A 23,712-nucleotide genomic window follows, 5' to 3' on the forward strand; every position below is an offset into this window, starting at 1 on the left:
GCACTGTTTGTCCCAGCTTAGGAACTTCAGTTCTTTGAATCCCGTACAGGTCCGCAGCGTGCCGTCTGCCTGCGCCGCTGCTCTCCTCGCCTACTGATACAATCAATGCCTTCTTGGAAAGAAAAATAGCCTTTTCCACTAACTATTTAAGAAGGAGAATTTATCAGCTCTGAGATCCCACGAGGACCGTCTGCACGGCGATCACAGGGTGAGCTCCAGCTCCGGGAAAACACAACAAATTAGGTCTTTTTGATGAGGTGCCAAATACGGGGATACAGAATAGTTCAAGATCAGGAAGAACACAAGACAAGGATGCATCTTCTCTCCAACCTCTATGTAGAAGAGATCATGAGGCGGCTGGACTTAGAGGATCAGAATATTGGGTGGACGAACCATCAGTAATCTAAAATACGCAGACGCTACTGCCCTGGTAGCAGAGACAGCGAAGCATCTGAAGACGCTGAACCAGAAGCGAAAAGAAGGGACTTCCTGAACATCAAGAGGACAAAGATCATGAGCGCTGCCAGCAAGGGAGTCCACATAGAGGTCAACAACGAGGAAATCAAGGTGGCTGATTGTTTTGTACTCCTTGGGTCCCTCACTGATCACAGTAGCAGCTCGATGGGTGAGATAAAGCGTCAATTAGCACTGGGGCGTATGGCCATGGTGAGCATGGACCCAATATGGAAGTGCAAGGATGTCTCACGCACCAGCAAACAAAGGCTAATCACAACCATAGTCTTCCCAATTGCAACATATGGCTGAATCTAATAAGTGCAAGAAGATGGCAAGAGTCCTTACTCTATTGCTCTCCTGAACACACAATGATGTGGCGGTGACGGAGCCCAACTAATAGGTGATCAGTAGAAGATCCATGGAAAGTCCTCTTCCAGTAGAGTAAGGTTTCATAGTGCAAGACATAGACGACCTTCTAACAGGCCCCAACTAAGATCCCATCTACATGGGCTGATTCTTCTGCCATTTCCATGTGGCAGGGGATTGGTAGTATAGTAATGAATGATCATTAGTATTGCTCATCCCTATACAGATAATTAATCTGCAGCACATGCCTCTGGTTTACACAGGGAGACGTACGGTCCACAAGGAGCCTCCATTAAACAGATGATGACCGCTCGCATGTTAGCCGATTGTGGACATATTCATATGGGCCAGTGATCAGGAAGACAAACTTTTGTGTCTGATCACTGGCCCCATGTGGAAGGGCCCTCAGAATGCCTCAAGGGTTCTGCATCACTAGAGATTTAAAGGTGTGCTTGATTTCCTTAAAGGAGTATTTGGCCAATTAGACCATGCTATCATATGCACAGCACATGAGCATTTAATGTGCTACTCCTTCCCCATCTGAATGTAGCAGCCAGCTGCCTACCCACAATAGCAGGGACCAGACAAGGTCATCGCTGAGCACCTTGCCCTTTTAACTCCTGTCAGCGGAATCCAACCCTGTGCCCAGCCGGCATCCACGCGTACCTGACATTTTCTTTTTCCCGTTCTGCGGATGGTCCACACGACGAGTCGGACATGCGCAGTACAGTTTTTTTTCTTTAAAGTCCTGCTTTTTCCGCGTTGTCGCGGGTACCCGCAAGCTTTCCAGCATGTCATTGCAGAAGGGCAGCGGGTTGGGCGGCTTCCATTGACTTTAATAGAAGCAGTCCGCGCGGAATCCGCACTGAAATAGAACATGCTGCGATTTTTCCTCTGCAAGCAGAAAATGGCAATTGATTTCCATTCGTGTAGAGGAAAAAAACGGATTGCCATAGAATGCTATGGGCGGTATTTGTTGCGGCACCCATAATATATAATTATATATATATAATTGTATTATTGTTTTAAGATGGTGGGCGGAGACATGCAAATCATTCTTTTCTGATCCAAGTGGCCAACTAAACATCCAGAACTGCTGCTGGTAATAAATGCAGAGCGCCCTTTATGCCAACGGTCATAGAAAGGCTGTAAGAGGCTTCTACACCCGAGTCCAGGATGCATGAAGAAAGCGATTTCCATATAATTTTGCCGTCCATCATTAACCCCTTGAGTGGGGGGTTTCCTACCACCCTGTCGTGCCCACCAGGGCAGGTTTTTTAAAATGGTCTAATAATTGAATTTCAACTAATTTTGCAGTTGCGTCTCAAGAGCCATAACTTTTTCATTTTTCCATTGACATGGCCATATAAGGGCTTGTTTTTTGCGGGACAAGTTGTGATTTTTTAAACAGGGGGGAGGAAAAAAAGAAATGGGGGAAAAAAGAAAAAAAGGGGCCATGTCATTAAGGGGTTAAATAATGTATTAACTTCCTTCTTTGGGTCATTACGATGGATGGATACCACATGTGTGATTGTATTTTTGATTTTTTACAAAGTAAAGGGAGACAAGTGTTTTTATAATTTTTTTAATAATTTTTTTCCTTTTTTTTTTTAATTTTTTTTTGTCCCTTTAGGGGATTTCCACAGGGACCCATCAGTACCCCTGATCACATTCCGGGGGTCCGATGGTGACAGCCCTTTACATGCTGCAGTGACAGCCCTTTACATGCTGCAGTCACATAGACTGCAGCATGTAAAGGGTTAACGCAGCAGAGATCGGAGTTTTTTTCTGATCTCTGCTCTAAGAGCTAGTACCTAGCTGTCCTCTCACAGCTAACAACCAGCTCTCCCTGCCACAGAGACCATCGGCTTGCTTCTGACAAGCCGATGGTCTCTATGGCAACTTGTAAACAAACCAGTGCAGGAGGTTGCCGGCATATCGGCAATATCTTCTGCTGGTTTTTCAAAGCCCTTGCACTGCTCTATGTGGGACTGTGCAGGCAGAGCACACTGTCACAGCTTGTGGCATTGTGCTCTGCAGCTCCCATAGTGATACATAGCCCGGAAATCTTCCGGGCTATGTCACTATGAGCAGTGGAGCTCGTCCCGGAAAATTTCCGGGCGTGCCACTCAAGGGGTTAAATGAACTTTTCATGCATAATCTATAAAAATCTCTATAAACAGATATGCGCCAAAAATGCTTGAGTCTTAATCACTAGCAGATATACAGTATATCCAGCATACACAAACACAATGTGCGCAGGTCAAGTTAGTCTACGAGCCGGCTTACTTTCATCTGGGACTACGGTGAACAAAAATAATGCGAGCTGCATTGGGTGTAGAGGAAACCGCACGGCGACGGGTTCCTAATTACGGCTTTGCTCACTTGTGAATTTTTTTTTCTAGAAGTTGAACTCAGTTTTTGGAAAAAAGGAAATGCCCAGCACAGTTTTCCTACCAGGGAGGAACTCATGTGAGAAGTCATTCCCCTGTGATGAAGCAGTAGCATATGACAGCAACAAGGTTATAGAGGTCTCTGAACTCCATGTAGAACTCTACCGAGAACTGGATATTTATTGCCTCCAACCGCGCGCAGCGTCACATGTTACCGGCTGGCCTCTAAAAACGTGAAAGGAATATAGCCAACTAATGCTCGTTTGTACGGTGGCTTACGCCCCTTTTAAAAGGGGACAAGAATCAAATGAGCTAACGAGCTGGTGACGTCATCAGGAGCTTGATCGGGGGCCCTTCCATAGTGAGCATTGCAGAAGAATCGCGGAATCTTCGTCATCGCCTAGCGACGGCGGGTGAGAATCCTTACTGCACATGTCCGATGACTCGCCATCCGGAAGAGCCACAGTACAGAAGGCTGTCCGCACTGACAGGTACGCGTGGGTCACTGGCCGGGCACAGGGTTGGATTCCGCTGCGGTGCCCCGTTTGTGTGCAGGCGGCCTAAACGTGCAAAGAACAAGGCTTTGTGCTCCGGTATGATGAAGATGGTGCAGTAACCCAAAGCAGGGAGCTTACCTCCTCCCCATGTGTGACGAGGTGCGCCGTGTCCTTCAGGTTTCTCATCATCCTCTCATCTCGGAAATCATAGGGAAAGGTCTCTGTCCACTCGGTCAGCAGCTGAAGGATCTTGGGAGCAATCTTCTTCATGTGACTCTGCAGTAAACATATGCAGATTACCACAACAAGCACTTAAATCATCAATGTCACATTAATGCACAAAATAATGACAGCTTCTCTATTGTGTCCCAGGTAAGAGTGATGGATTCCAGTCTCATTGGTCTGTAAGGATAATGGTGACATGACCTGTCTATGCTGGTGTTACAGCCCATATAGAAGACTTCTGTTCTGTTTTAGGTGGACCATAATTGGCCCCCTAAAGTCCTTGGTGGTCCCTTCTGTTGACTATGTGCTAGGGAAGCTAGCAGTGCAAAAAGGTAAACTGTTCCATACAGCCTATGGGTGACCGATGACACCAAGTGGTGTCCAAGGTGCAGATGACTTGTAAAGGGAGTCTTACATTACCATGTCTTACTATTTGGCCAAAAGCCATCAATGAAATGTGACGAGATACTGCAAGACGCTTAATAGTGGAGTTGTTTATGTGCTAGCAGAACAGTGAATTAGGCACGTTGGGAAACGGTCATGATGCCCTTATACAGAGTAGATAGTCAATGGTAGCTTGTACTAAGATATACAGAAAGTTACCCCTATTCACAGGTTAGGGGATAACTTTATGATAGGTGGGGTCCAACTGCTGGGACTCCCACTTAACCAGAGAAAGGGGGACCAGACGGTCCCAGCACAAATGGAGTGCAGGACGCTCGCATTTGGCAATTTTTGGCACTGTAATGAATGAAGCGCCAGCACACATGCTCAGTTCATGTGGCAACTGTCAGAACGCTTGTTCTTGGGATCTGGGGGGGCCCAAAGGTCAGATTCCCACTGATCTAAAAAAAATCATCCCCTACCTTGTGTCTAGGGCAGAACTTTACATATTGGTACAATTCCATTAAAAGTAGCACCTTTTCTCGGATTATGGGTTTGTTCATGGTTCTATCTGAAACCCGAGTGGCTAATTTTCGCTAGAAAACAGGCTGAAGTAGCACCGACAGCAGCGCCATTTCGTCCCGCAAAGTTCCAGACTGCTAGCCAGAAATCGAATGGACCCCCAGTCAATGGGGGCAGTTTGGCGCTGTTCAGTTTCGTCATAAGACGGAACTGTTTAGCTAGAGTGTGCCTTTGCCTTTTCCTCTGACGGAGCAGGAAAATGGAATTCACCCCCCCCGACGCTGATGTGAATGAGCCCCAAGTCTTCCTGAATGTACATGAACACCACATACTCAGAGCAGCGACGAGACCCAGCGGGCATCTCTTACCTTATCATTCCCGGTTTCATTTAGCCTTTGCTGCTCTACACAAACATGACAGACCTTCGCCATTAATTCAAAAGGATGAATAAAAAGGCGAGAACTGAGGAGGAAGGTGAAGATGTACGTTCTCTGAGGGGGGAGAAGAAAAATAATGAATGTTAATAGAAGCATAAAGCTAATCGTAACGCAGACGAACTTTACAGGAACACGTAAATTTCTACTGCAGACTTTACAACAGCTTAGTGGGCCGTTCCTGGACAGAATGGGACTCGTTGACTTCTATGGGAGACTGTTCTAGGCACGTTCCATGACCTGTGCAGAGACGGCAAGGAGGTGACCAAAACCTATTGTGAATGGGGGATCCTGTTTTATCTATATAGGCGTTATCTTAATTCAGCCTGGGAGGATGAGGAGAGGACTACTGAAAAGCCAAAAGCACCCATTGCCAAATTCTTCACCTGACATGGGCATCGCTGGGCAAATGATCATTTGGAGAAAGCCTTGACCTCAAAAATCGTCCCGTGTGATATTCCTAAAGGGAATCTGTCTTTAGGAATGAATGAGATAGAGATGTCTGTCTGTCTGTCTCATAAGCTTAGCTCCTAAGGCTAAAAGTATGTGCTGAAAGACGGTGCCCCATGGAGTCCAGAAATATAAGTTTTATACCCGTCTTCTTTAAGTAGTCCACCTCTTATAAAATTGGAACAGGCGGACTAATTAGCAGCGGCTTTCAGCACTCACAGCGGGGAAGGCAAGTATAACACATCCCCAGACTCCAATGGTCACCTACTTTTAACCCCTCGTAAGCTTAGCTCATAACACTCATAGCTCAAAAGTATGGCCGCCTGCACACGGGTGGGTCAGTCCCAGCATGCGGGATTCCTGCGGCAGAGTTCGACCCGGAGCCCCCAGCTTACCTCTACACCGTCTTCCTCCTCTGCTGCGAATGTGCAGGCCGGAGCCAATCACCAGCAATAGCCTGCGATTTGCCGACTATGGCGATGACACGGCTCCTGCGACCATTCTGCAATGCTGATTGCAGAATGTCCACGGGACAGACGGCTTCCATTGACTTCAATGGAAGTCGGCCGTGCGTAGCCCGCACAAAACCGAAGCATGCTGCGATTCCTACCCCGCGAGTGGAAAATTACAATCGATTTCCGCTCGTAGGCAAAAAAAAAAAAATCCCATTCTCATAGCATGCCATGGGCTGGATTTGCGGAATCCCGCGCCAGATTTCGCAATGCAAATCCGCTCGTGTGCAGAAGGACTAAAAAAAAAAAAAATCTATTAGCCATAAACCCGTGATGATACAATAGGTCATTTTCCTGTAAGTGCTACATAGAGAAGTTATCCTCGCGTTTCCCACGCCCACAGTGTGAAGTCGCAGGTCGGACCAGAGATTTATTTTCATCCTTACATCCGGATAGTAGTCTACGCTGGGCACCAAGTGCTGGATGAGTGCCTCCAGGGACCCGGACAGCAGGGTGTTGTCCTGGTAGTACAGCTCACAGCAACTCTCTTCCTTGGACTGATAAAAGTTCCGGTTGAAAGTCCCGCTGTCAAACATGGCGACCAGACTCGGAGTTTGTGGCATTTTCTCCTGCGATACAAAAGAATGAGAAAAGGTCTAAATCTATAGGAACGAGGAGTCCTTTTACTGCTGCTGTATCTTCTCTGGATTAAGAATCTCTGAAGGAAAAAACAGCTTGAGGGAAGATAAACCCCCTGATGTGCATTAGCATCCAACCTCCAGCGCGCCTTGTTCCCTATTCTAAAGGAACAGATGTACCCCCCCCCCCCCCCCCATCCCCTTTTATAATGGGTGGCGGACAATACCAGAAAGCCGGCTGTACGGCCGTGTAATGGCAGGGACCGGGACTGAAGTGACAGCCTGCGGTTAAGCACTTTCCTTCCATCTGTACGCCGATCTTACAACAAAGACTGGCAAGACGAGCGCTTGGAGGGGGACACTAAGAACGCATTAGCCGGATTCCTGGGGACAATATGCAGCGCTCACAGAATTTGTAGCTGCTGGCAGTAAAGCCAAACAAAAGACGTATTCAGACCTCCTCAAGGAGGACACGGGTCAGCGAGCAAGCAGTCAGAAGGAGCCAAAGTGCAGAACATACAAGTGCGGAGCCTCCGGGGACTTCAGACTCTTCTTATCTCTCCAATCTAATATTTGCGTTAAAATAAGGGGGGTTAAAGAAAACATGAAGTCGTCTTCCACATCTGCCGGAGAGGCTGTCCAAGTAGGACAAGGTTTTACCAGCCCACGTGCCTCGGCACAGACCAACCGCGATATAAAGACGTCCAACTGTTTCTGGGCCAAGTATGTCGCTAGAAAATAAGAAATGGGATGAGATTAGGCAGCTGGGGACCGCGACGAGGCGGTGGGCCGCTGGAGAAGGGACACATAGGTCTCATTTGGCTTGTCTCTCAGTAGAATAATCCTTCTGCTCAGTCGGGTTCAAAATATTAAAACTTTTGCCCCCAAAGTCCCAACTTAACTTCTCATCAGGTTCTGACCGGGTGTTAAGGGGGTAGTCACATGTTTGTGTCCGAGAATCCCTCCCATCTATATGAATGGGGCGTCTTGGCGGCAAGCAGATGGATTTCTGCAAGTCCCATTCAGATGAAAGGAAGGTGGCAGAAGTTTTGGTCAAGCGTGAATTAACCCCGAGGGTTCCTTCACATGGCTCTATGTTTGCACCAGGTTCGGTCTGGGTATCCCACGGACAGCAATCGGCTGGGTAATAGCCTGCGAGGCCGGGCTCACAGGATCGTGTTGGCATAGTATACTCCACACTTGGGTTTTGCGCGTGGAATACGTAGTATCAATCCCCCATAAGCGCTATTGTTGCCGCCAATGCAAAAATGTGCGCAAAAAAATGGCAGCGTGTGCTATCTTGGCACGTATCATGTCCGCACACACCAAGATAGCGCATGGCGATGGGCAGCAAATACGCTGCATTGCATATTGTCATTGTGCGTCTCCCGCAGGCGGCACATGGAGTTACGGCCATCTGAGCCTGGCCTAAAGCTCTACACATTGAACCGATGGTCTGTGCAAAGAAGAAAGCCGTGTACTCTTGTCTGTGCTCATGGATGAATGCAGTGCCCGTTTATAGCGGGCCAGACACGGACGAGCTGCCATCTGATGCCCGACACAAGTTTTACGTTTCTTGGGCACAACGCCTTAATACGGTCCAACGAGCATTCCCGCTTGGAACGGAAAAAGAAAACAACACATCTCAAAGTTTTTATAGGTTTTCTTAAAATTATGGATGAACATTGGAGGGGGGGGGGGGGGGTTATAGAATGAAACGGATGGACATGGGTCTGCTTTCGGCCTTACATACTAGGTTAGTCCCAGTCATGCGTCTCTTAAAGAAATCCAGTATATCCTGGCAAATATCCAGTATATCACGCGATGGCTGCAGAGAAGGTCGGCTCCTCGCGGCCTCAGGGCATCCATTCAGCTGCCGTCGCGTGACTAGGAAGCCATCGGAGCCCAGACGATGTCAGGAGATATTACATAGATGTCCAGGATACAAATGTCATCCCTGCTCAGAGCACTTGGCACTGGCAGCGGGCGGTGATACACCGCATCTCCTGCAGTATTGGAGGGGGGGGGGGGGGGGGGGACTCAACATTTGCCTGCTAGCGGAATCTCCATAAAGCTCCTGCGACGCGAGCTAAACTGCTTAGTGCGCGGTAATAGAATTAGGAGCGGCTTGGTGGCTCTCAGCTATATTAGAGGAGGACAGGATATGTCTAGATTTGGATTTACAGTAGATGTTATACTCCTCGGCATCCTCCAGGTTAATAGAAGCCGACACGCTTGTTAATCGCTTACGGAAGGCGGAGGAGGCGACTGACAATCCGTTTATCCCAGAAACCAGCGCCGTGTTCTAACGAGACACCAACAATTACCAATAAACCAGGTAGGATAAGGAGCACACCGCCCTAAAATAAAAGCGAGGTGGACCGCCCAAGTATTCCACCTGCCTCAGCCATCCTACGGCTACCTGCACACGGCGAGCGCAACACCGGGCTCACCAACATGCGTGTTCATGCCGATGCAAGACTCCTCCTCCCATCACTTCTGTGAAGTCGCGATCCTATGGCGTATTTCAGGCACATTAAAGGATCCGCAGGCGTTGCCCATTGTATCCAATGGGAAGCCTCGTATCGCTCTCAGGCGCACAACGCGTTTTACAGTCCCATTGAAAACAATGAGCGATGTGTTCCGAGGATACGACATACTGCGATTTGTTTCTCGCACGGCGATGCCGTTGGGGAAGCATGTCGCTTGCACACCAAACTTGCACAAAATTCTCGGTCATGTGAAGCCAGCCTATACAGCTATCCGCCCCCCTAATAAAAGGGATATTCTGCTGGTCAAGGGCCTGTCTATAGAAGCCAATGGCCAACAGGGCGGACAATAAGCTTCATCAGCATCTGCATGGCCGCAGGCTTCCTGGAGGAGGAGCCGTAACACGTGTAAATCATGTGTACTGCCTCCGTGTCCCAGGCATTACTGCTTGTCTGCAGCCCTCTTCCTGCCCATTGTGAGACATAACTGCACACAGGAGGTGGAGGCCAGCAAGGAAATGAATGGAGAATGCAGATTAGCCGTCTGTTCTAGGACGGGCAGGATGGTCATCTACACAGCGGCGGCGAAGTTACTGCTATCCCCAATCAGGTGTAACTTCCCCAGTATCCCACAGCTGGTCTGATATTACCAGAGCTTCCATTATCACACCCTACTATCGCATGGCCGGCTGACAATATACTCATCTATACCAGGGGCAGCAAACTCATTCACCGAGGGCCACAGCACCATTGTGGCTGCATTCAAGGGCCGTTTACAACTGATTGTTTATGCATGCTACTAAAAATGAATGAGCCCTAAATGCAACTACTCCTTCACATGGCTATGGAGTCCTACGCGCTATGATGGGGTTTCCTCCCTTCAGCCTCCTACCTCCTACCCCTGGGTAGGACTGGCAGAGCTGTGCCACCACCTGTGAGCTGCTGAACAGAGCGGTGTGGGGGTGTGCACCAGAGCTCAGAATCCAAGATGGCAACCGCCTCCTGTGCTGGCACTGCCACCACTGCCAAGCGCTGGCTGCCACCCGCGAAAAAGTAAACCAAAGATCCGGTCCTTCTGCAACTAGACCACATAAAATACCATGGCGGACCAGATTTGTCCAGCATGTAGTCTATGGGGATTACTAGACCTTTCCTGTTCAGCCCGGGTATTGGAAAAGCTAACCCTTCTGATCCATCTCCAACAGCTGTATCTGGTAGCCCTTAGTCTTCCCCACTGCCGTAGGATATCTAGGGCTAGTAGATGTTCTAGCCTTCGGCTACCAGCTACATCCAGCTGAGCAGTACAATCCATGTTTGCGCTGCACGTAGTCTACCAGATCGGGAAGTTGTCTAAAACCACCCGCTGCAGGTGAGCACACCTGTACAAGCGGCAGCCCTTCCTTGTATAAACACGTGGGAAGAAAGAAGCAAGGAGCCAACATGACTCAGAGAGAACAAAGCAATGCTGGCATCTCCCTGCTGAAGTCAGCGGTCTGCTCTTCTCCACCGGCAGCCTCCTGTCTAGACAAGAGTCATAGTGACAGTGCTCAGAAGCCATCCTCACCACCGGGCTAACACCACAACAGGACAGGGGTGGCAGAAGCTCCAACAAAACAGGGGCTGAGAAACCAGGAGCCTCTGATGCAAAAGTCATTGTGAGGAGCCGGGAGCATCCAGTCCATCACACAGACTGCAGGGGAACAGGAGGGTACCGGACCACTTCGTGCCACAGCTTGTGAAGAGCCGGGAGCATCCAGTCCATCACATACCCTCCTGTTCCCCTGCAGAATATGTGATGGACTGCATGCTCCCGGCTCTTCACAAGCTGTAGCACGAAGCGGTCCGGTACCCTCCTGTTCCCCTGCAGGTTATCGTGCCGCAGCTAAGAGTAGAATACTGGCTACACAATATCTGGGGTGAAGTTATAGACCCAATGGCCACTTTATTAGAGACACCCATCTAGGAGCGCGTTGGACCTTCTTTGGCAATTGGTCGCTTCATAGATACTACTGCAGGAATATCGGCCCATGAGGACCGGAAGCTTCTTGCAGTTACTGCAAATCCAGTGGAGGTGCTGGCAGGAAGTCATTGGTTCACTTGCTTACGCCAAATTCTGACCCTCCCCATCTGCACGGTGCAAGAAATCTGGGATTGCCTGATCAGGGGGATGTTTTTCTACTACTCCGGGTCCGACTTTAACCCCTTAGTGACAGAGCTTTTTTGCTTTTTTCCCATTTTTGTTTTTTCCTACTCCCTTTTAAAAAATCGTAGCTCCTTTATTTATCCATCGACGTCGCTGTATGAGGGCTTATTTTTTGCGGGATGAGTTGTATTTCTCAATGGCACTATTTATTGTACCATATAACGTACTGAAAAACTTTTAAAAAATTCTTAGCGGAGAGAAATGGAAAAAAAAAAAAACAACGATATTCCACCATCTTTCGGTGCGTCCTGTTTCTACGGCGCACAAACTGCAACAAAAACGACCTGATATTTTTATTCTATGGGTCAGTACAATTACTACGATACCAAACTTATATAGTTTTTTTTTCTTGCTGTAGTACTTGTATTTTTTTTAAGATATTTTAATTTTTTTCAATTATTTTCTGCGGTCATTTTGTGCGCACCACAACTTTATTTTTCTGTCGACGTAGTTGTGCAAGGGCTCAATTTTTGCAGGATGTCCTGTAGTTTCCGATAGTATCAATTTGGAATACATACAACTTTTTGATCGCTTTTTATTGCATTTTTTCTGGAAGACAGGGTAACTAAAAAAAGTGTATTTCTGGCATTTATTTTTTTTTTTTTTCAGACGACGTTCACCGTGCAGGAAAAATAATGCAGTACTTTGATAGATCAGACTTTTACGGACGCGGGGATACCAAATACATATTATTTTATGATTTAGATTTTTTAGTAATTGATATGGCAAAAGGGGGGTGATTTAAAGTTTTATAACTTTTTTACAATTTAAAAAAACTTTATTGATCTTTTTTCTTACTTTACTTTGAAGTCCTCCTGGGGGACTTTAACATGCGATGCTTTGATCGCTCCTAAATATGACGTAATGCTATAGCATTACATCATACTGCTTTTTTACAGGCAGTCTATCAAGCCACCCTGTGTGGATGGCTTGATAGGCAGTTTGCTAAGGCAGCCCTGGGGCCATTCATTAGGCCCCCGGCTGCCATGACACCTGCACAGCTCCCGCGATCTCACCTCGGGGGGAGCCGTGCGGGACCCCCAAACAGCGTTCGGGGGATTTAAATGCCGCTGTCAGAATTGACAGCGGCATTTAAAGGGTTAATAGCCGCGATCGGCCGAACGCGGCTATTGCCCGCGGGTGTCAGCTGTAATAAACAGCTGACGCCCGCGCTGTATGGAGGGAGATAGCGGCGCTACCTCCCTCCATACACGTCCTGCAGAACGTAGTTTTACGATAGCGCCGTCACTAAGGGGTTAAGCACTTTTGCCTTTCTGCTTCTTTTAGACAGCAATGGCACTTAAACTGGTCGGCTGCCGTTATAGCCCATCCGTGCTAAGGAACGACGAGTTGTAAGTTTGGGAACATTAGTTGGAGGAACAGCAATATATTTGGCAGCAATTTACTTGGCTGTGCGCAGCTTGTTCGTCCGAATGATTCTGGACATCCTCTTCTGACCCCTTTTGTCAATGAGCAGGACTCTTGGTATACTCTCAACATTGCTGCAGAAGATAACTTCTGGGACTGGGAATTGTAAGCCAAAGCCAGACTAACCATGCACAGACAGCCGTTTCCAAATCATCGTCATAAGGCTTGTTTAAAACGTTTGACATTGACTTGCTGCCTTCCAATAGGTGGCGCTGCAGAGGTATTGTTCCATCTTGTCATTTGCATACATTTCCCAGAGGAGCATGCATGTCTCCTCACCCGTAGATGATGAACATCTGATGTTTCTACAATACCCATCATCCACCTTATGGCCTCACGTCCACAGCGATCGCGGATGCGATTTTCTACCGTGCAGATGCACTGCGGATCAACCACAACCCCCCCCCCCTCCCAGCCTTTGCCCCAAAATAAAAAAATAAAATGGTAAAAAGCTAATAAAACTACAGCAGGCGGACAGCAGGTCAGACCCGCCAGATTTATCACTTTTCTGGCCAATGATCCAATCCCATAATGTTCCTATTCTAGTTGGTTTATACGCTGTCAGATTACCAAAAAGAGTCAATCCCTACTTTTAGAGGTAGCCGTGTGTCTACGAACATTGCCAACCTGCTGGGTAATTAAGAATCATCATTTTTAGATTACCCCCAATTACTCTGCCCTGTCCTATCGCCCGGGCACAGGAGCGTGAAGCGTAGGGCAGCCACACAGGAGACTGCGGAGGATCTGCAGAATGCCAATGTGATGAGCGGACGAAACCAGGGAGAGCTTCCAGAGCGCTCAGAATGGACCGGCATGCCGTGCGATTAACATGCGAAGGCGGTGCGATTTTTACCATTGAAAATTATCGGAAGCGCTGGCGATTTTTTTTCATACGCGCGAAAAAAAAAATTACACAGAAATGCAGAACGATAAACAAAAACGCATCGTGCTTGCCTCCAGAATCGCGATATCAGACCAATACCGATCTGGCCCGTGTGACGGCACCCTTATGGCTTAGGGGTGAGAAAGCGAGGTGCTGCGGGATCAGCTCCCACATCAGAGGACAGTTCGCTCGGCTCTCCCATAGACACCGATCTGAGTCCTCGCAGAGGAAGATGTAGGTCACGGCAGGAGGGGGCCGGGTGGTCTTAAAACACAGAATCACATTGACAGATAGTAAGGACGGCGCACGACTCTACAATCCCCTCTACACAGGAGCAGGCCGGACAGACCGCGCGGCGGGTGACAGCCGGCCAGTTGTCACACAGACACTTCTTTATTAATTAGGCGCACGGTGACAGATGGGTCATAAAACATTGATGTCCCTATTCTGCACTACTAAACTGTTTGTCAGCTGTTAGCGGCGAACTGAACAGCTTCTGATCGCATGCGCCATCAGAGCGCAAAAAAGGGGCCCCCGTTACCCACAACGTCAAAGTGCCCCCCAGGTCTTCAGTCTGAAGACCTTACAGCACGTAGACCATATATAATACAGGATAAATATGGTGACACAGCACAGGAGCATATCTCACACCCGGGTATGCACCACCTGCAATGTGCTGGCCAACACGGGGTAGACCGAGCACATGGACCGATGGCCACCCTCACCAGATCCTACCTAGTAAACGAGTTAAAAGGAATTGTCCAGGATAAAAAAAATTATACACACACATACTTTCCTCCAAAAACAGCGCCACCCCTGTATATAGGTAGTGTCTGGTATTGCAGTTCAGTTCCATTAAAGTGAATAGGGCTAGGTTGCAATACCCACACAGTACCCATAGCGAGGGGGGCCGCTGTTTTTTTTTTTTGGATGAGCGTAGACAATTTTTTAAAAATCCTGGACAAACTGTTTAACACTGAATCCTGGAATCGCTGTTACACCCGGCCGCCGCGCCCGGTCACTGCCTATCCACGGATGATTAATTGTACGCAAGGTAAGAAAGTAGACATCAACAATAGCCACAATTAGTCGAGAATTCTCAGCGACACTCCATCCAAGGCCGGCTCACACGAGCGTATTTGAATTGCGTATTACGTCCGTATACTATGCGGTACCTCACAGCAATGCAAATACATTGATTTTTGGCGTTACTCTGGTGTAAAGCAAAAAAAAGAAAAAAAAAAAAAAGGGCGCTAAGCGACAGAGTGGGAGATTCGAAAAAAATAAAATGCGCCCAGGAAGCAGTGTGTGAGATACGCTGTCCGGCGCAGGCAAAAAAAACAACCATCGTTGCCGTACGCAGACTTTTGGGACTGTGCATTATGCATGCAATACGCAGCCTCAGTAGGAGATCCGTCAGTGAGGCCGGTCTTACTTGGTTCGGTTTCCCTCTGATCTCTTCTCTCCTGAAGGTTCTTATTAGCTAATTTATGACCACAAAGTTTATTAATTTGTTGTAGCGGATATGAAGGTTTAGGAGAGAAAAAAGCAGAGGGGGAACAAACCAAGTCAGACCAGCCTCACTGACGGATCTCCTATTGACACTAAAGCCCCATTTACACACTGCAATTAGCGCTAAAAATTAGTTCAAACGAGGGCTGTTGAGCAATAATCGTTCTGTGTAAACGCTTCCATCTTTCACTCTTCAGCTGAACGATGAATTTTAGGTGAGCATAAAGAACATCGTTCAGCAGGGGAGAGATAGCAGGGACTTTGCAAACAGCTGCTGGAGGCTCATTTACATGCAAATGAAGCTGATAAAGCGCTAATGGTCATTAGTGCCCATTAGTACTTTATGCAAAATTATCTCTAGAACTGTCAATCTTTCAATCGTTTGAAAGATTGTCTTTGCGTGCAAATGGGCCTTTAGACTGCAGCGTTTATATTCAGCGATATGCAGAAGCTGCAGGAGATAAATGGTGCAAACGTCCTAGTTAAGCTCTATTGCAAAAAGGACTGTCAGCCCAAAATACACGCATTTAAGTGGAAAAACTAAATCAGCAGACCCACGGTCAGGCAAGGGTATGCCCAAGTACAAATGGTTGTCAGGACGAGGCCTTGGAATGATTATTACTTTGTAAAGAGGATCAAGTCCTGACAACATCAAGGTGCCATAAGAAATAGCAGAAAGAACTGAAACTGAAGTTAAAAAGTAAGAATATACAGCGCGTTACACAATAAGATACACAATAACGGTACGGTACCTTCATACATGCAGCAGATACTGACATCCTATGGGTCGTCCCAGCCAGCCGTCAGGGGACGGGTGTGCGCCATGTACAGACCCCATCGCCCGCCCGTTTGCAGCTTAGGGATGTACACTATCAGAGGATTTACTCTTCATTATGTTTGCACTGGATCATTGTCAGGGCTCACAGTGTATCCAAGAATAGCAGCTTCTGTAACATGACTGCATGTATTACTCCTATCCTAGGGCAGCGTGCGTAGCAGCACCACCAGACCGCTCGGGGGTCAGCGGAGGAGGAGGGAGGGCAGCGCCACCAGACCGCTCGGGGGTCAGCGGAGGAGGAGGGAGGGCAGCGCCACCAGACCGCTCGGGGGTCAGCGGAGGAGGAGGGAGGGCAGCGCCACCAGATCGCTCGGGGGTCAGCGGAGGAGGAGGGAGGGCAGCGCCACCAGATCGCTCGGGGGTCAGAGGAGGAGGAGGGAGGGCAGCGCCACCAGATCGCTCGGAGGTCAGAGGAGGAGGAGGAGGAGGGAGGGCAGCGCCACCAGATCGCTCGGGGGTCAGAGGAGGAGGAGGGAGGGCAGCGCCACCAGATCGCTCGGGGGTCAGAGGAGGAGGAGGGAGGGCAGCGCCACCAGATCGCTCGGGGGTCAGAGGAGGAGGAGGGAGGGCAGCGCCACCAGATCGCTCGGGGGTCAGAGGAGGAGGAGGGAGGGCAGCGCCACCAGATCGCTCGGGGTCAGAGGAGGAGGAGGGAGGGCAGCGCCACCAGATCGCTCGGGGGTCGGAGGAGGGAGGGCAGCGCCACCAGATCGCTCGGGGGTCAGAGGAGGAGGAGGAGGGCAGCGCCACCAGATCGCTCGGGGGTCAGAGGAGGAGGAGGAGGGCAATGCCACCAGATCGCTCGGGGGTCGGAGGAGGAGGGCAATGCCACCAGATCGCTCGGGGGTCGGAGGAGGAGGGCAACGCCACCAGATCGCTCGGGGGTCAGAGGAGGAGGAGGGAGGGCAGCGCCACCAGATCGCTCGGGGGTCAGAGGAGGAGGAGGGAGGGCAGCGCCACCAGATCGCTCGGGGTCAGAGGAGGAGGAGGGAGGGCAGCGCCACCAGATCGCTCGGGGGTCGGAGGAGGGAGGGCAGCGCCACCAGATCGCTCGGGGGTCAGAGGAGGAGGAGGAGGGCAGCGCCACCAGATCGCTCGGGGGTCAGAGGAGGAGGAGGAGGGCAGCGCCACCAGATCGCTCGGGGGTCAGAGGAGGAGGGCAGCGCCACCAGATCGCTCGGGGGTCAGAGGAGGAGGAGGAGGGCAATGCCACCAGATCGCTCGGGGGTCGGAGGAGGAGGGCAATGCCACCAGATCGCTCGGGGGTCGGAGGAGGAGGGCAACGCCACCAGATCGCTCGGGGGTCGGAGGAGGAGGGCAATGCCACCAGATCGCTCGGGGGTCGGAGGAGGAGGGCAATGCCACCAGATCGCTCGGGGGTCAGAGGAGGAGGAGGGCAGCGCCACCAGATTGCTCGGGGGTCAGAGGAGGAGGAGGGCAGCGCCACCAGATCGCTCGGGGGTCAGAGGAGGAGGAGGGCAGCGCCACCAGATCGCTCGGGGGTCAGAGGAGGAGGAGGGAGGGCAGCGCCACCAGATCGCTCGGGGGTCAGAGGAGGAGGAGGGAGGGCAGCGCCACCAGATCGCTCGGGGTCAGAGGAGGAGGAGGGAGGGCAGCGCCACCAGATCGCTCGGGGGTCGGAGGAGGGAGGGCAGCGCCACCAGATCGCTCGGGGGTCAGAGGAGGAGGAGGAGGGCAGCGCCACCAGATCGCTCGGGGGTCAGAGGAGGAGGAGGAGGGCAGCGCCACCAGATCGCTCGGGGGTCAGAGGAGGAGGAGGGAGGGCAGCGCCACCAGATCGCTCGGGGGTCAGAGGAGGAGGAGGGAGGGCAGCGCCACCAGATCGCTCGGGGTCAGAGGAGGAGGAGGGAGGGCAGCGCCACCAGATCGCTCGGGGGTCGGATGAGGGAGGGCAGCGCCACCAGATCGCTCGGGGGTCGGAGGAGGGAGGGCAGCGCCACCAGATCGCTCGGGGGTCGGAGGAGGGAGGGCAGCGCCACCAGATCGCTCGGGGACAGCGGAGGAGGAGGAGGAGGGCAGCGCCACCAGATCGCTCGGGGACAGCGGAGGAGGAGGAGGAGGGCAGCGCCACCAGATCGCTCGGGGACAGCGGAGGAGGAGGAGGAGGGCAGCGCCACCAGATCGCTCGGGGACAGCGGAGGAGGGCAGCGCCACCAGATCGCTCGGGGACAGCGGAGGAGGAGGAGGAGGGCAGCGCCACCAGATCGCTCGGGGACAGCGGAGGAGGAGGAGGAGGGCAGCGCCACCAGATCGCTCGGGGACAGCGGAGGAGGAGGAGGGCAGCGCCACCAGATCGCTCGGGGACAGCGGAGAAGGAGGAGGGCAGCACCACCAGATCGCTCGGGGACAGCGGAGGAGGAGGAGGGCAGCGCCTCAATGGTGTCTATAATAAGCGCTGTTTTGTAGCCATAATGTTTGGTTCTTCTCTTCCCCACGGCTTCCTGTAGGAAGGAATCGTTCTGCGCCCTGTAATTGTCCACAAACGCATGTATGTAATTTACCTTCAGCCGGAAGACAAGGGGTCACATAATACTTATATAACGCTCCCATACATAGCCGATACTATTCTAGACCAGCACGGAACGAGAAGGTGCCTACATACCTTCAATACCCGGCGGCTGACCGCCAGTCCTTCCGTCCCCCGGACACATCAACACTTGGTTTAGCCGAGCGTTCATGTGTCTTTATTGCGTGCATCACACAAGTGTACGTGTATCTGCGCTGCACTTTTGCTGAAGGGGCGTTGCAGTTTTTGATCGCACAAGTGCAGTTTTCACTGTACTTCTTGCATGGGAGGTGTAGAATGAGAGAAAAAAAAACACTAACGATGTTCTCAGCGATTGAAATGGCCAATTAGTTTAAGGAGTTCAGTTTGTGTTCTTTCCCCGCGCAACTGAATTGCACGCGCAAAATACACGCATGCGAATGAACCCGTTAAAATCAATGGATTCCATTTTCTGCGTATTTCGCACATAGAAAAAAAAAGGGGAGGAAGAAGTTGTCCGGTCACTGAAATTAAGTAGAGCCTCGGCGATATTGGGCCAAAAAACCCAGCCGCCTGATATCGCGCTCGTCACGGTACGTTTTACCCGCGGACGCGAGCAGTTTGTCGTACGACAATGCCTCACATCACTGCTATGAAATTCCGATCTTTTGATGTCAGAGGATCGGCAAGTGTCTGCCATTGCCTTTAGCGGGGAGCATCACGCCGCGCCCACATCACGCCGCGCCCACATCACGCCGTACGCCATGTTTTGTCCCACAACAATGTGCAATGTGTTCCAAGGGACACGGAAAAAAATATATAACATGCAGCGAGTTTTTACCTGGAAACATCACTCATCTGTAGGAACGCCGTTCACATTCGCCCGAGTTTTGTGCGTTTAGCAACGCGCAAGATTCGCGCTCATGTGAATGTAGCCTAAAAAAGCAGAAACGTCCAACAATCGTATTTCTGCTCTTATTTCCATTATTCAGACCGGTTTAAAAAAATCTTTAGTTCTTACAGAACATTTCGGACTCGTTTACGCTAACGATAATCGCTCAGATTCTCGCTGGATCGCGGGAGTCTGAAACAATCGTACAGCGTGAATGCTGGCAGCGACGGAACGATGACCGATAAGACCGCTCTCCCACACGTGTTCAGTTTAACGCCGCTCGAAACCGCGCCATTTTATCGTCATTTCGGGGGCCGTTTTTGAACACATGGAACAGTGTTTGACAGCGCTTTTTAATGCGCCCCATCATTGTGAGGAGGTGCATGAGCAAAAAACGGAAAAACTGATTTTTTTTTCTCCATTGTTTTCAATAGGGTTAAAAAAAAAAAAAAAAAAAAAAACGGAAAGAACTCTGTTTCCATTCCATCTGGACCGAAAAATAATGCTACAGTCTGCGCCATTTTTCCATTGAAAAAAAGAAAAAACGGAAACCTGACAGAACAGAAGCCCGTTTACGGTGAGTGTGGGCGGCCGGAACGCTCTGGCCCGCTGCGCCTTGCCTTCACTGAGCGATCATTGCTTTTACGTAGGGTCACTGAAACCCACAAGATGCTTGCTGACCGGCTGCCGATGGAAATAAGCGACAAAATGGATCTTTCTCGTACGATTTTATTCTTTACCCTGGAGATAAGCAGCAGCAGAGCGGTCCGGCAGCCGCTTCTCCTTTGCTGCTCTAGTAACATAACTTGCGCAGTCAATCAAGAGCATTGGGGATAATTTCACATGGGCGAGTGCGATACCACTGCGATGCGGGGGGGGAAAAATAAATCGTTCACATGTCATACGATTGGGGTGCATATTCGCGTGAGATTCTTGTCCGTCGTGAAGGGGGGAGAGAAGACACAAAAACAGATTTTTTTTTTTTTTAAGCAAAGCGCATCGCGCTCGCACCCAAAATCAAAGGTTTAAGAGTGCGATATCGGAGTTTCCTGTACGGATATTGCGCTCGCTGTGCGAATAAACCCCAACACTGCTGTTCTAGAACGAGGGTTTTGCCATCGCAGGGTAAAAGTGGCAGTTGTGTCTTGCCAAGTGCCCGTCTGCCTGCAGGGGGCGCCCCCACTAAATCGGATGCTGATGGCCAATCACATTCATGCCAACGTTCACACAGGAAAAACCTCTTCGTGTACGTTTTTCGGCCGCCATATCCATTAGTCAGTACGATTATCGTGCGGCTGACCTGTACGGGAGCGGGCACCTAATACTTGTTCCTGCGCCCGGAGGGGGCATCTCACCAGCTGGACAACGGGAGCATATCCTGCTGTTACGGGTGCCTTCATACCAGCGGGAGCGATTCGCACCCAACATTCTCGGGCACGACTTGCATCGCACAGCGCACGCCGTTCGTGTTCTGTGCGAGGATCACACATCTGCATGCTCTATCCTTGGGTGAGACACGCACGGAAATACAACAGGCTGCAGGTTTTCCGTCTCGCATATAAAAGGTTCTGTTTTGCGCGTCTCGCAACGTACAAAACTCGCACAAATTTCTGTGTGTAGGGAGTATTGGCGCAGGCTACATGTGTAAATTCTGTCTAATAGCGTTGTAGACGGAACGCGAGCGGGTAAATAACACTTTGATTTCATAAGAAATTAATTAAAATCGCTAGCAAGAGCACATCGCCCCTTACACCCCAAATATCGCTACGGGTTTCTCGGCCCCCAACACACGAATGGACCTGCATCGACGCAGCAGCTTGGGGAGTCGTAATCCGGCTTAGTGCATCAGTGAGCAGCAGATAAAGGCATCTCCCACACGGACATCCCCTTTAATTGCCCTTGTAGCATCTTGTGTTTCCCGGTTCTTGTGCCTAAATATAGAGCGGTATAATTAGCCCTGATTGGCCATTGTCCGGCGGCGGCGGCGTCCAGCACACCGTGTACTCGCCCCGCACAAACACCAGGAAGATCTCCTCATCATCTCCAATAATAGCCCAAGTATCATGCAGCGCACATTCCAGCCACCAGGCTGCTCGCACACCTGCGGATGGGAACGATCAGCGGCGCCGGCTCACCGCTACACTAATGTCTAGAAGAGCAGCTGAAATAGTAAAAAAATAAATAAAAATGAATTGAAAAGAATCCGTCCCCCAAATTGATTTCAAGAAAGCAAAAACAGAAAGGCTTCCGTCTGAAAATGGCGCAGTCTGCAGGGTTATTTTTCCGTAACCAGCGAGGAGCAGAAGCCGTTCAGTTTGTGTTTCACTTTTTTGAATCCCAATTGAGATCAATGGGGAAAAAGGAACGGAGAGACGAAAACCCAGAACCGACCCAAACGCAGGCGTGAGCGGCGCCAGCGAACCAGCAGCTATAGCAGTCCGCACACCGTCAGCTATATACCGCCATGGGGGCGCCACTATATTAGGGAGCAGGTACATCTATACATGTAAGGTGCACATGTATGTGTATATATATGTGTATATATATGTGTATATATATGTGTATATATATATATATATATACACACACACACACTATACATATATATATATATATTCATATACACACACACATTATACATATTCATATACACACACTCAGACTCCGCAAGTATAACCCGTGATCAGGGCTGCTCTATATTAGTACATCCAGCTCCACACGCAGGGTGCACTAATATATATATATATATATATATACACAGCCTCCACAAGTATTACCTGGGCAGGGGGTACTGGGCTCCGGCTGCAGGGTGTTCAGCTCCTCCTCGCTGCCTCCATGTAGGTGAGTTGTGGTGAAGCAGGTAAGTAGTCCCGGACTCTCCTCCTAGCTGTAGGTCTCCCGCCGCTCACTGACTGCCGGCCGCACGGCTATGGTCTTCGGCTTTCAAAGTTTCCTCCTCCCCCGCACGTCACCGCAGGACGGTCCGACCTCACAGTCCCGCCCCGCCGCTGTGTGCTGTCCGACCTCACAGTCCTCCCTCCCCACTGTTGTGTACCGTCCTGCCGGGCAGTCCTCTCCTCCCGCCACTGTGTATACAGTCCTGCCGCCACACACTGCCTCTTCACCTCAGCGCTGTGTATAATGTCCCTCCATCTCAGCGCTGTATATACAGTCCGTCCTCACCTCAGCGCTGTATATACAGTCCGTCCTCACCTCAGCGCTGTATATACAGTCCCTCCTCACCTCAGCGCTGTATATACAGTCCGTCCTCACCTCAGCACTGTATATATAGTCCCTCCTCACCTCAGCGCTGTATATACAGTCCGTCCTCACCTCAGCGCTGTATATATAGTCCGTCCTCACCTCAGCGCTGTATATACAGTCCCTCCTCACCTCAGCACTGTATATACAGTCACTCCATCTCACCGCTGTATATACGGTCCCTCCTCACCTCAGCGCTGTATATACAGTCCCTCTTCACCTCAGCGCTGTGTATACAGTCCCTCTTCACCTCAGCTCTGTATATACAGTCCCTCCTCACCTCAGCGCTGTGTATACAGTCCCTCCTCACCTCAGCGCTGTGTATACAGTCCCTGCTCACCTCAGCGCTGTGTATACAGTCCCTGCTCACCTCAGCGCTGTGTATACAGTCCCTCCTCACCTCAGCGCTGTGTATACAGTCCCTCCTCACCTCAGCGCTGTATATACAGTCCCTCCTCACCTCAGTATATGGTCCTATCTCACCTCAGCACTGTGTATACAGTCCTACCTCACCTCAGCACTGTGTATACAGTCCCTCCTCACCTCAGCGCCGTATACAGTCCCTCCTCACCTCAGCGCCGTATACAGTCCCTCCTCACCTCAGCACTGTGTATACAGTCCCTCCTCACCTCAGCACTGTGTATACAGTCACTCCTCACCTCAGCACTGTGTATACAGTCCCTCCTCACCTCAGCGCTGTATATACAGTCCCTCCTCACCTCAGCACTGTATACGGTCCCTCCTTACCTCAGTGCTGTATATACAGTCCCTCCTCACCTCAGCGCTGTGTATAGTCCCTCCTCAACTCAGCGCTGTATATACAGTCCCTCCATCTCAGTGCTGTATATACAGTCCCTCCTCACCTCAGCGCTGTGTATACTGT

At 50.3% G+C, this 23,712-nt stretch overlaps 1 protein-coding gene across 1 annotated transcript in view; it reads right to left on the reverse strand.

The window, feature by feature from the left end:
- Positions 1-22,516, reverse strand: part of RASGEF1B (RasGEF domain family member 1B) — a 37,010-nt gene extending 14,494 nt beyond the window's left edge. The window contains exons 1-4 of the mRNA XM_066574250.1: positions 22,346-22,516; positions 6,626-6,808; positions 5,212-5,334; positions 3,851-3,988 (exon numbers count right to left, since the gene is read on the reverse strand). Of these exons, the coding sequence (XP_066430347.1) occupies positions 3,851-3,988; positions 5,212-5,334; positions 6,626-6,802 (438 nt within the window). The 5' untranslated portion in view covers positions 6,803-6,808; positions 22,346-22,516. The remainder of the gene's footprint in view (positions 1-3,850; positions 3,989-5,211; positions 5,335-6,625; positions 6,809-22,345) is intronic.
- Between the last annotated feature and the right edge of the window lie 1,196 nt (positions 22,517-23,712).

Source organism: Eleutherodactylus coqui, chromosome 7 (genome assembly GCF_035609145.1).
Source record: "Eleutherodactylus coqui strain aEleCoq1 chromosome 7, aEleCoq1.hap1, whole genome shotgun sequence".
Classification (NCBI taxonomy): domain Eukaryota; kingdom Metazoa; phylum Chordata; class Amphibia; order Anura; family Eleutherodactylidae; genus Eleutherodactylus; species Eleutherodactylus coqui.